The sequence below is a fragment of the Rattus norvegicus genome, chromosome X (assembly GCF_036323735.1).
Source record: "Rattus norvegicus strain BN/NHsdMcwi chromosome X, GRCr8, whole genome shotgun sequence".
In the NCBI taxonomy this organism is placed as follows: Eukaryota; Metazoa; Chordata; class Mammalia; order Rodentia; family Muridae; genus Rattus; species Rattus norvegicus.
The window spans coordinates 72,462,284-72,475,211 of record NC_086039.1 but is presented as its reverse complement, the minus strand read 5'-3'; the positions used below and the strand labels follow the sequence as shown (position 1 = coordinate 72,475,211).

Genomic DNA, 12,928 nt, shown 5'->3' with positions numbered 1-12,928 from the left:
CTCTTCCAGAGATCCTGAGTTCAATTCCCAGCAACCACATGGTGGCTCACAACCATCTGTAAAGAGATCCGATGCCCTCTTCTGGTGTATCTGAAGACAGCTACAGTGTACTTATATATAATAAATGAATAAATCTTATATTTAAAAAAAAAGATTAGTGTTAATCCCAAACATGGGGGGAGAAAGGCCACCGACTCAAATAGGAGACTTTGGACTGGACTTTTGAGCAATACTGAAACAGCGAAGATGTTAAGGATTTTTATGGACTGAAAGCATTTTGCTTTATTGTGACCCAGCACCCAGGCACATAAAATGGCTGCCTCAGGCATAGTGGCATGGTGCATGCCTGTGATCCAAGCAAGTTGGGGGTTGTGAGTTTGGAGCTAACCTGCTGGGTTTCAGGCTACCTGCGTGTGAGGCTGTGGTCTGGTCACCTTTAAAAGAAGTAAAAACAAAACAAAACGCCCCAAATCAAAACCAAAAAAAAAAAAAAAAACCAACTCCCCCAAAACCCCCAAAACAAAACAAAAACAGAAAAAAACAATCCCCCCCAAAAAACAAAAAACAAAAAAACCACCACCACCACCAACAGCAACAAGAATAAAAAAACCCCAAAACAAATCAAAACAAAAAACATAGGCTGTTACTTTTTCTCTGTATTTCTAAAGGAATTGAGAATGGAAATAGGTAATTTGGACAAGGCAGGGAAAGAAAGACTCATTGTCTCTTCTTTGTAGCAGTGTCATGTGGAAATTCAGGGTTCTCAGTATGGACTCAATCTTGTTAATAGAAGAATTTAATAAAAGATTCGCAGCCAGGCATGGTGGTGCATGCCTTGAATCCCAGCACTTGGGAGCCAGAGGTAGGTAGGTGGATCTTTGTGAGGCCAGCCTGGTCTACATAGGGAGTTTCGGGCCATGCAAAGGTATATAGTGAGTCAGTGTTCCTTCCACCTCTTTCCCCCAAAAGGACAGACTAAAAAAACAAAAATTTAAACAACAACAAACAATAAAATCCCTACAGACTAGCTTCATGGACCATTTTACTACAGTTTGAAAAAAAAAAAACAGATAAGCAAAAATGCAGAGAAGGCAAGCTGTTAATCTCAGCGGTTGCCAGGAGGAGGGAGAGGAAAGAGGAACAGGAAGCCCTGCTTTCTGAGTTAGGGTCTAAGGCAAGATGGTATGTTCAGTAGTAATGCAGGTTGACAAGAACTTGTGGGATGTTCTCTAGGTCCACATGGATTAACTTTTTTTTTTAAATTATTGACTTCTTGAGTAGCTGTGTAAATTTATGTGCACACCATACCTGCGGCGCCCATGGAGACTAGAGAGTGTTGGATCTCCTGCACCTTGAGTTACAGGTGGGAGGCATTTGATGTGGGGGCTGGGAACGGAATGTTTTTAGCCAGAGGCAGGGCTCAGAATCCATTCTTTCCACCTGCAGGAAGTTTAGCTTTCACTTAAAGGAAATCTCCACCTGTGCGAAGGAACTTTAAGTTGTAAGGAGGATAGTTGTAAATTGTGAGGGTCAGGTAGTGGGAGTACAGGTGAAAAGCTGACTATGCCAGAAAGGTCCATCCTCAATAACGTCAAGGCTACTAACCCCTATCTACCTAACAGCAGCATTAAACTTTAATAGAAAAGTTGAACAGAAAGCAGCAGATATGCATGTGTTAAAGTGACCATGAGGTAAGCTGTTGGAACAGTCGGAAGTCTCTTCCTCCACCAGCTTGGGGTTCCTGGGCAAGTTTTAATCAGTTGGGCTCTATTATTTTAGGGTTCCGTTTTATTGTGAGCTGGACATAAGCCCTTGGAAGTCATTCACACCGATTTTTCTAGATGTTTCCAATGCATTTATTTCTATGTGTTATAAACTGTATGCGTTTTCGTTGTTTTTTTGTTTTTTGAGACAGGGTTTCTCTGTGTAGCTCTGGCTGGACTGGAACTCACTCTGTAGACCAGGCTGGCCCCAAACTCAGAGGTCTGCCTGCTGAGTGCTGGGATTAAAGGCATGGGCCACCACTGCTCAGTTTTTCATATAGCAGCTGTCATTGTCAACAACTGCCATCGACAGAACTAGACCTATTTATTTTCATGTTCTGTGTATACTTTTGAGAGTTCATGTGTGCCTGTGGATGTTGGAAAGCTGAGCTCTGAACTGCTGAGCCATCTTTCTAACCCTTACTTTGCTATTTTTGATGAATGTTGCAGAGGCATTTTTAAAAAAAAATCTAGTATGACTGGATATTTACCACCTGAATTCAATTTAAGTAAAAGACGCTAATAAGGAATCACTTGCTGGTCAAGACTCAGGACTTGCTAAATGCCTTCATATTTCCACACTCCTTACTTAAATATTTGTTTAGTAAGGTCATTTAAAAACAGCTTTCTACTTAGCCATATGTCAAACACCGGGTACAATGAAGGTTCCCAAAGCCAATAAATGGCATAAATTACTTATAGAATCAGATACGATACTACCCAATGGGAAGAAAGGCAAAATGGAAAGTATTGTCATTAAAAGGAAGCCTCAAGTAATAATGATCCTTACAAAGTGATTTATTATTGTTATCAGTTTCAGGCCTGATTATTAGCCCCAACTGGCCTGGAACTTGCTATGTAGACCATGCTGGCCTTGAGTGGACCATAATCTTCCTGCTTCAGGCTCTCAGGGACTAGAGGTCTGTGCCACTATACCTGGCTTGTTGAGTTATGGTGTTAGACTACTAACAAAGGTGGTTAAGAATATGTTTGTTGATCACCATCATGATGACGGTTTCATAAGGTCTAAATGTGTGTAAAATTAATATAAATTAACTTTATTATACAACATGGCAAATTGTGACCTGGAGGTGTAAGCTAAATAAACCCTTTCTTTTCCTCTTTAATCCTAGCACTTAGGAGGCAGAGGCAGGCAGATCTCTGTGAGTTTGAGACTAGCCTGGTCTTCAGAGCAAGTTCCAGGACAGTCAGGGCTAAGCAGAGAAATCCTGTCTCAGAAAAATGTACATTTAAGTATTTATTTATTTATTTATTTGTGTGTGTGTGTGTGTGTGTGTGTGTGTGTGTGTGTGTGTGTGTGTGTGATGTGAGATCAGAGGACAACTTGTGGGAGTTAGATCTCTCCTTCTAACATGTGGGTCCTGGGGACCAAACTCAGGTCACCAGGCTAGGCAACAAGACTTTTACCAGCTGAGTTATTGTATCTGCTCCTAAGTAATGATATTATAATGATGAAAATCTAAGGAAATCGAGAAGGTATGCCCCAAAGCCACACAGTTCAACTCAGTAACATAGATTTGTACTTTATTGGAATTTGCATCCTGAGAATAAAATTGTATCTGACAAGTGAACAACGACAGAAGCAGCAGTGGGAGTCTCAGAGGCAGGTAGCCTTCATTTGGCACAGCTGTATATAGGTTGAGTTCTTCCAGGAGAGTCAGTCCTGGCCTCAAGGGGGAAGAGGAATTCATTCCACAGGCTACATAACACTACAAGATGCATGAAAGTTCTTGGTTTGACAGATATAGCCACTATTATTCTCTTCTGATAAAGCTGTCCCAACAGGAATCCTCTGCCAAAAATGGAGAAGTTGTTTCATTTTCAATCAGGTTTTTTGAACAATGCCAGCTCTGTAGCTATCTGGATGTCCTTGCAGTAGATTCATACTTGTATGTAATTAGTCCAAGGACAGCAAACTAGCTTGGAGATTATATAATTTCAAACATTTGTAACTTGTTCCAAAGTCCAGGCATTAGAACAATTTTCAACTATTTGCTTACAATACAAACAGAAAAGCAGGAAAATTATGCCAAGATAAAAGCAAATCAAATAAGCAGGAGTAAAAGGACCATTTGAGAACTTATTGCCTTGATTATCATACAGGCTTTACACACAGAACTACTTTCAGATGCTGAGAAATTGTTAGTTAGACTAATGCTAGAACATGACACCAGAACACTGCACATTTGCGATCCTGTATGTGTATATGGACATACCCCACTGAATCAGTTCAGTGCCAGAATCCTGAAACAAATCAAAACTGAAGGCAAATTATATCTGTATTTATAGCTCAATCTACTCAATTCTATATTCTCTCTCTCTCTCTCTCTCTCTCTCTCTCTCTCTCTCTCTCTCTCTCTCTATCATTCAGGGACTAGGAAGCAATGTGTTGAGAGGCCAATAATCTTAGTGCTTTTACAAAGTGGCTCCCACCATTTTCATCATATGGATCTCTAAATTCCTTCCCCATTTTCAAGTATATATTAAAGTACACTTAAGGACAGCTTTCTCAGTTCCATTAATTAATTACAAGCACACTTCCATTCACAGCTTTAATCAGTGTCAGTAAGCAATGGCAATAGACAGAACAGGAAAGAACATAAGCAAAATGCATGGTGAATCCATGTCTTGTTTGGCTGGTGTAGAAGGAATGTGTGTGGCCATTAGTGTTATGGTTTGAATTAATAATTCTTGAGAAAGACTCAAGGTTACTTTCCACTGTTATTTTTATTTACTCTAACCTGAGGGCCACTGGTTTATACCCACCTGCTTTCCTCCCTAAATCAAGTATTAATATAGTACAATCACTCATGGTTAACAAATAGGGCATTAGAAACAAAAATGACTTGGAAAAAATAAGTCAATGGTAACACTTACTCTGTAGGATGTTACTGAGAAAGAAAACATAACAACACAGATCGAAAGTCACATCTACGTAGAAATTATATAATCATGCTATCCGATATTTCTTTTAGTCAGCTTCTAAGCACACGGACACATGAAAAAGACCCTCAATTCCCCTGTGAGGTAGGTCCAGATTATTGTCCCCACATCAGCAATGAGGACATGAGGTACAGAGGAATTAAGCAGCAGAGCTAAGAATTAAACTAGAAGTGACTTGGGTTTGAACTCTATGCCATTTTCCTTTCCACTGAATTTTCTAAGTCCATTTGGATTGATCTTTTTGTGAGTAGGGAATGTGGCGAGACACCGAAACAGATGTGAAACTGAGTTTGCAACTCTTCACACAGTCTAAGTGGATACCATTTGTCACACCTGATACCAACTGCATTGTCCGGATTCCACATGGCAAACAAGAGATCCCAGCTCTTACTTCCTAGGGAAACTACATTCACTTTTATCAGCACAGAGGGAATAAGGTCTACCAGGCATTGGGTTCTTTGCATGTGTTTTGACTAACACACAGCAACTCGCAGCCAGCCAGCAAACTGAACTCAAACGGTGTGCAAGGCACTGTGAGTTTCCACCGAGTGCAGATCTGAGAATAACCGTTCCCACACTCTGCAAAGATCTTCTGTGGCTTCTCAGAACCACAGAATGTTAGCTAACCTCTCATTTCCTGTCCAGCTCAAGGCTCAACCCTCTACTTTTACAGAGGAAAACGCTGACACAGAATTTAGGCCACTTGCCTGGGGCCTACAATATCAGATAGATTGTTTCTTCATTAAGTCTGACTTTGACAAAATTCACAGAAAATGGAACATATTCTCAGGTTGCCATCATCAAAATAAAAAGGCTGGCTCAGAATCAGGTGAGAGGAAAAGCTGGAGCAAGATAAGAATTACATAGATATATATATATATATATATATACATATATATACACATACACACTCACACATGGAAGGATATACTTAGAGATATCCTTCAATTATTTTTAGCTCACAAAGTATATGAACAAGTATTAATAAACTTATTCTTTACCACGAAAAATTTCCCAACAGTTCACCACTCAAGGGTGATTTGATAGTTGTAAAATAGACCTTTTTTTTTTTAAGAAGCAGACTTCTATAGGCATAATTGGACTTAATTTCAATGAATTAAATACTTCCACTCAATTTAGGAAAAAGTATTTCCACTGTGTGAAAGCTATTCCAATTAATCAGATGAGTATAAATTCTGTATTTGCCTAGGACATACAGTAAATTCAAACGAAATATTGTCTGTGGTCTTCATGTTCAAGTAATGGTTTAAGGGGCAGCTTATCTGTAAGCAAAAATAAAAGTGCTAATGATTTGTAAAGGTCTCATACATTTGAAAATACCTAATTGTTGTTAGGCTTACAAATGCTATTGAGCTCTCCTAACGTTATAAAGGCAACAACAACTCTCATTAAAATGGCAATGCTGGCCACAAATACAGCTCATTTCTGAGATATTGGTGTTTACAGGTCATGTTGATATAAGAAATATGGACATTTAATTCTTAAGCGAGTTTTGGTAGGTCTTTGATCAAAGACCATTGTCCTTCCAGAACCATGTTAAATTCTATGCTTATTAGCATTAAAATCACACTAATTTTAAGTGACTAATAGTTCTATTCTGTGATATTTTCTCACTAATATACCACATGATTAAAAGATAAATAAATGGATTTAAGTAAGAGAAATATAATAACCTAGTGCTATCATGCCTAGTTAAAATGAATGATTTCTAATCATTATTAATTCATTTATTCTGCTTCCTTCTACATACCACATTATCTTTGAAAAAGACAAGGCACTTTCCCATCTATTTCTAAAGTTACAATAATCTCTTTCCTAAATTAACATGGGGTAAAATGGGAGCCGAGTAGAGGACATGACTGAGATAAGGGCATGTGACATTTGCCCTTATTTTTTTATTAATAATATAGATGTTACTGGCCTTTTAGACAAACTTTAAAATGACCAGTTGGATCAATGTATTAAACCAGAATCTTGGATCGAATGAGAAATAACAGCCACTAATTTTCTTTCTTTTCTTTTCTTTTTTTCTTGAGACAGCCTGTAGCCCAAGCTGGTTTTGAACTCATGTAGCCCAGGCTGGCTTCAAATTCACAGCAATTCTCTTACCTTAGCCCCCAAAATGCTGGGATTAGAGGTGTAAACCACCATGCCAGGCTTTAACTCGAAATCTCAAAGCCTACTGAGATTTAGAAGCTTTGCCTAAAACATGTTTTTTTTTTTTTTTTTAAACTTTTTTTCCTTTGGAAACTACCATGGTAATAAATGATTATTGTATATCAACAAAATTATTCTCTTTTTCAGTCAAAAATAACTTTCACAAAATACCTGGCTAACCCAATAGAAAAATACAAGTTACATTCTATCCTGAGGTTAAAAGAAAAAAAGTTTGATCGGGGAGGGATTAGTGACCACAGTGTACTCTGTCAGCGTAGTACTTGCTGTGGCTAATTTCAATGAAAAGGAACTTCTTCCCCACTCAAACTACAGTCACATAAGAAAGAAAGGAAACAAGAAAATGGACTGTTTTCTGGTATTTCAAGAAACTATGATCTATCAATCAGTATACTGAACAATAAAATAACACAGTTATGAGTAGTTCAAATTGATTTGACATATTATGGTAAATATTTTAAATCACAAATACTATTATAACTTGAATTATACTTGGTCACTTCCAGATACAATCTATTCCTGTCTTGATATTTGTTTCATGGAAACAATTCATTACACTTCTTGATTTCTTTTTGAACAAAATGAAGTGTGATTTGTACATGGCAGAAAAAGTTCCTATGATTACGATTTGGTGAAATTCTAAGGCTACAGACAAAATGTAAGATTACTGAGGGCTGACATTCACAAGTAATTATTTTACCAGTGAGAATGAAAAATTCTATATTATGATGGAAATCAATTTTGGTATTAAAACATCACAGTATGAAGCATAAATTTGATGACATTAGCTGGAACATAAGACATAGATATGTTTTTCCCTGACCTTAGCTATAAAACAAGACATTAGGTATGCATTTTCAAAGGCTTCCTTCTTATCTATAAAAATACACCTTCAGTTTTGCAGCAGGCAGACATATTTGCAGGCATACATAATATATTAGAACTTAGAGATCTGGTGGCTCAAAAAGGTTTTGTGCAAACCATTAGAACCACTTTATCAAACAGGATGTCCTTCCTCTTTCCATCAAGGACTAAGGATTTCAGATTAGGCATAAGTCTTAAAAGTGCCTTAAAAAGGCTCGACCTTGATGAGATTTGCTCTGTTCACTGAGATGAGCTTACTTAAAAGCAGCTAAGAGTAGAAGGACAGAGAGAATGTATGTCAGTCACTGCCCATATACAGGCATTCACTTGCAGTTGAATTAATGTTATAAAACATTTGTTATATTATAATTTCAAATTATAGTAGAACCAATGTAGTAATGAAACTCAATTTAATTATGGAAAAAAAACCCCAGAAAGATGCATGTATCAATCAAAACATGTGGCCAATTTACAAACAAAACCAATTTTATCTAAATTTTACTTGTCTTTCCTCAATAATTTATAAATGTTTAAAAAAGATCTTCAATCAGAAGGCTAAGGCTGTTTTCTCAACTGACTAGCTTACTATGTAGGTAAGAGTTTCTCTGTGCTCTTTCTCAATGTAGAATACAGGAACTTCAGAGGAGGATAAGCCATGGCTTTCATGGAGGCCTCGATAACTCACATGAGAGGCAAAAATCTCAAGACACTTTGTTTTTAAGACAGGGTCTCTCTGTGTAGCCCTGGCTGTCCTAGACCCATACTGTAGACTAGGCTAGCCTCAAACTCAACGAGATCCCTGGCCTCTGCCTTCTGAGTGCTGGGATTAACAACATGTGCCCAGCTCTCAAGACTTTTAAAGACCAAAATTTTGTGTATTTTCAAAGGAGGGAAAGGATACACAGGGGAAAGGAAATGAGAACTAGTGAGGCTATAAGATGGGGAGGATAAAAGGAACAGTGAATTAAATGGAAAAAAAATTCTTGGTCTCAGGTGCAATGCCCAAGATCTGAAGTAATGATTTCAATTTTAATCCACTTATTAGGAAGGGCACACTGCCCCACACCTGAAATTTAACATACTCATTTTGGCTTTGCCACAAAACAGCATGTTAAAGGTCTCTACATTCAAAAGGATGCTTGCAAACGTCATTCATATTAAAATCTATGTGGAATTGTTGGCAATACATTGATAATAATAATACATTCTGTAAACCATGGCATACCACATTTTACATTATGCAAAGAGACAATATTTACAAGTCTTTAGGAATTTAAATATTTTATCCACTAACATAAGTGACAGTTTAGCAAAGTGCAGGAGGAAACCAGTGCTATTAATCGCATGTTCTTTAAGAGCAGAGTAAAACCATTTCTAAAAGCTACCAAAAGCTTATTTGGGTGTGTTCAGTAAGGGATTACAGAGCATTAAATAGCCTAGAAAAATGATGCATATTTAGAAACAGTGAGTATGAAAATCATAAGGCAGCATGCTCAGAACAAGGTTTTTGTTTTGTTTCTTTAAACACCAGCACTGATGTCTTTTAGTGTCAACGGTAAATACGGATATATGTTTGCATTTAAAAATCGAGAGTGCAAAACACAAGCCTCATTTAATAACAAAAAGGATGTGCAAATTTTCTTAAATTAACACAAATAAAAGAGTGAGAAGAATAGTCTACTGTTGTAAAGAATAAATTGAACACAGCGAAGGAGACTGTCTCCATTCCAAGATCATCTACAAGGCACTAAGGGTAGGAAATGACAGATAACACAGAAGTGACTGAATGAAACTCCTCAGTCGGGCCGGAATATGGGGTATTTTGGTAAGAATTCTATTAGTATTACCTGTAAAATAAAGACAGAAAAGGATATATTGACAAAATATTTTTCATTTAATGTACATAGCCCACAAAACCTCGTTGATTACCACAGGACTGTATTTTCATTGTGGATTATAGGGAGTGCAGTGCAAGACACAGTTTTCCAAAGAATTAAGTTATGACCAAACAGGCCTCTTGTTTTAAAACAGTACACACTCTTCTTTTTTTTTTTTTCCTGGAGCTGAGGACCGAACCACAGGGCCTTGCGCTTGCTAGGCAAGCGCCCTACCACTGAGCTAAATCCCTAACCCCTTGTTTTAAAACAGAACTGGCAGCCAACCCTACCCACTAGAACTAACAGCTGCTATTGTCTGATTTACGGCTGCTATTTGCAGAGAGTCAAGCTCTAGTACAGTTTTATATCCCCATATCTTTTCTTTCAGCCAAGGAGAAGAGATTAAAACTACTTTATACAGATTAGGGAAAAAATAACTTTTTATTTTCTAAAAATTAAAACAGCTAATATTAGTTGAGGATTATTATTTTTGTAAGTTTATGAAATATGAACGAGTAGCTCAAACAGATTGACTATGAAACTAAACTGCAGAAAGGCTTACGATATTTCTGTTTTTGTGAGACAGGGTCTCAGTATGTGGCCCTGGCTGGCCTGGAACTTGCTATGAAGATCGACCTGGCCCCAAACTCACAGATATTCATCTATCTACCTGCCATCTGTTTCCAAGAGCTGGAATTAAAGGTACAAGCCACTTCTATTATTACGCTCTTGTATTATTGCTATGATGAAGGCAGTTCTATGTATCTCAGGCAGGCCTTGACCTTGCCATGAAGCCAAAGATGACCTTGAACTTCCAGATTACAGACTTGAAGTGGTGCTGGGGGCCAAACCAAGGGTTCTAGATGCTGGATAAGCACTTTTCTGATTGTACTATATTCTCAGCCCTGGAGTGTTTAATGATAAACACTGAAAGTTTAGAAGGTTCAGGATGCTGAATAGATCATATTGTTTATATGTGGTTTTATGCTTTATGACTAAGGTTATTTTCTTTCATATTTGAAAATATTTTGAGGTAGGGTCTCATTATGTAGCTCTGACTGCTCTGAAACTCACAGAGATCTGCTCACCCCTGCCTCTCAAGTGCTGGCGCACCTAGCAAGATTACATATTTTCAGTAAAAATTTGTAGCCTGTATTCAAATCTATTTTTGACAGATTTTATTCATTCATTCAATAGTTTATTCACTCCAAGTTAAATGCCAGCCAAATTAAAAAAAAAAAAAAAAAGCAAAAACCAGTCAGGGATGTGAATCCAAAACAGAAAGTGAATCCCTTAGGTAAGGTTTTTGGTAAGCTTCCACCCCGCATGGATTTTGCTAGGCAGCAGCTGTTCTTTCTGCCATGTTTGTGTCGCGGTAACAGAAACAAAGGGTATACAACATTTTCAGCTAAGCCCAGGAGCTGAGACTTTGTCAAAGATGCAAATGATCTCTAAACTTATGAGATACTTCAGGTTGGCCACAAAGCCAAAGAAAATGAATGGTGGCCTCTGCACCCCAACTGACAGAACTCTGGCTTGAGAAGCTAAAAGGCACGATCAGCAGACAGCAAGCACATGGGGTAAAAATCCAAAGAATGTAATCAAAACAGCTTCATACTTACATACTCCATCATATTGCTAGTTTCACATTTCCTTTTAGTCAACTTCCAGTGCAGAGCCAGCTAAAAAGGTAAGAGTTTGGTTAAGTATTCTTCTATCATCTTTGGCCAATTATATTTTAATATATCACTAAAAGTACAATGTAGGCTGCATGAGACAAAACAGCACATGAAAACCCTTATTGAGAAGGCATACTAATAACTGGGGAATAATCTATTAGTTCATTCCTTTGTGGACTTGGTACTTACTTTTTCAATTTGACAATGCAAATATATGAATGGAGCACTTACTTGCTTATGTGTCTTACCTTGTGGTATAATCTGTTATTCTCCCATTCTAGTAACTTCTGAATCGATCTTCTGGTCTAAGAAAAAGGATCAAGATTCTGTGAGAAGAGGAGCTGAAGAACATTATAAACTACATGTGTCTATATTTTTCTGTTTTCTTGTAAGGTAGAATTAATTTTTCTATTACAAACCAAAGAAAAGGCAATGTATTCGACAAAAACTGCCAATGGGTGGTTACTGTATAGCTAGAACAGATCCACCTGTCTATCCATCTATCCATCAATGAAATTTTAATTTATGCTTTTCCATATGAAGTCTGCATATAAATTGTCCAATGGTATGTGGCCATGCACTGGTCTGCTATAAAAGTTTCCCCACAGTGCTAACACAGAACAGCAACAGTTGCAGGCCCCGTGCAGATATTCACAAACCTTTCTCAGGACTACTTTTTCAATAAACATCTCATGTTCCAAACTAAGGTGGTTCAGCACAGAAAGTTTTCCTAGCAGAAAGTAAAGTTTGAAATAAGAGAAGCAGTAAGGCAGGAAACAAGATACGGGCTGAGTTTCTCCAGTCAAATCTTATCAAGATGCAAGCATTTTTGTAGGGAGTTAGAAAAGTAAAACTTTTAAAACCACTCTAAGATTACCAGGAATTTTTGATTCTTATTAAATTGATTCTTATGAAATTTTAATAAATTTCTGATTAAAATGAAAGAAGAAAAAAACTAGACGTGGTACATGTCTCTAACCCTAGCTTTGGAGAGGTGAATCCTGAGAGTTCTGGGCCAGTCAGGAGTCAGAGCCACATAGTGAGACCCAGCCTCAAAATAAAGAATAAAAAGAACATAAGACAGGAAGAAAAAAACCCATTTGTCAAACAATTAAAAATAAAAATCAGTAGAAAAGTGAAAGACCTGTGTTTTGATCATGAGATGAAGCATTTATATTGTTGAACTGTCTACACTGTTTTAGTACAAAAGAGAAAGAGAAAGAATATCTCAAAATTTGTATGGAATCATACAACACACACACACACACACACACACACACACACACACACACACACACACGTGCTTGCACAAGCTCAAAAGTATACAATAGAAGGGTAGTTTCTTGAATGGTGTTGGGAAACTGGATATATAAAGGTAAGAGTGAAGTTGGCCCTAGCTTACATCATACAAAAATTAACTCAGAATGAATTAAAGGCTTATATAACAGTTCACAACCAGTAAAAATTCTTTTAAAAATATTATAAATAACAAGCTTTCTGATACTGTTCTTGGCAGGTTTTTTTTTTTTTAATATAACCATGGGGGTGGGGCAAAACCAAATAGAAAACCCTAGACCTCTCTCCA

The 12,928-nt window shown here is 37.3% G+C and overlaps 1 protein-coding gene across 1 annotated transcript in view; it reads right to left on the bottom strand.

Moving 5' to 3' along the window:
- Nucleotides 1–3,287: 3,287 nt before the first annotated feature.
- Nucleotides 3,288–12,928, bottom strand: part of Chic1 (cysteine-rich hydrophobic domain 1) — a 44,074-nt gene continuing 34,433 nt past the window's right edge. The window contains exons 4-6 of the mRNA NM_001401184.1: nucleotides 11,592–11,648; nucleotides 11,287–11,346; nucleotides 3,288–9,634 (exon numbers count right to left, since the gene is read on the bottom strand). Of these exons, the coding sequence (NP_001388113.1) occupies nucleotides 9,584–9,634; nucleotides 11,287–11,346; nucleotides 11,592–11,648 (168 nt within the window). The 3' untranslated portion in view covers nucleotides 3,288–9,583. The remainder of the gene's footprint in view (nucleotides 9,635–11,286; nucleotides 11,347–11,591; nucleotides 11,649–12,928) is intronic.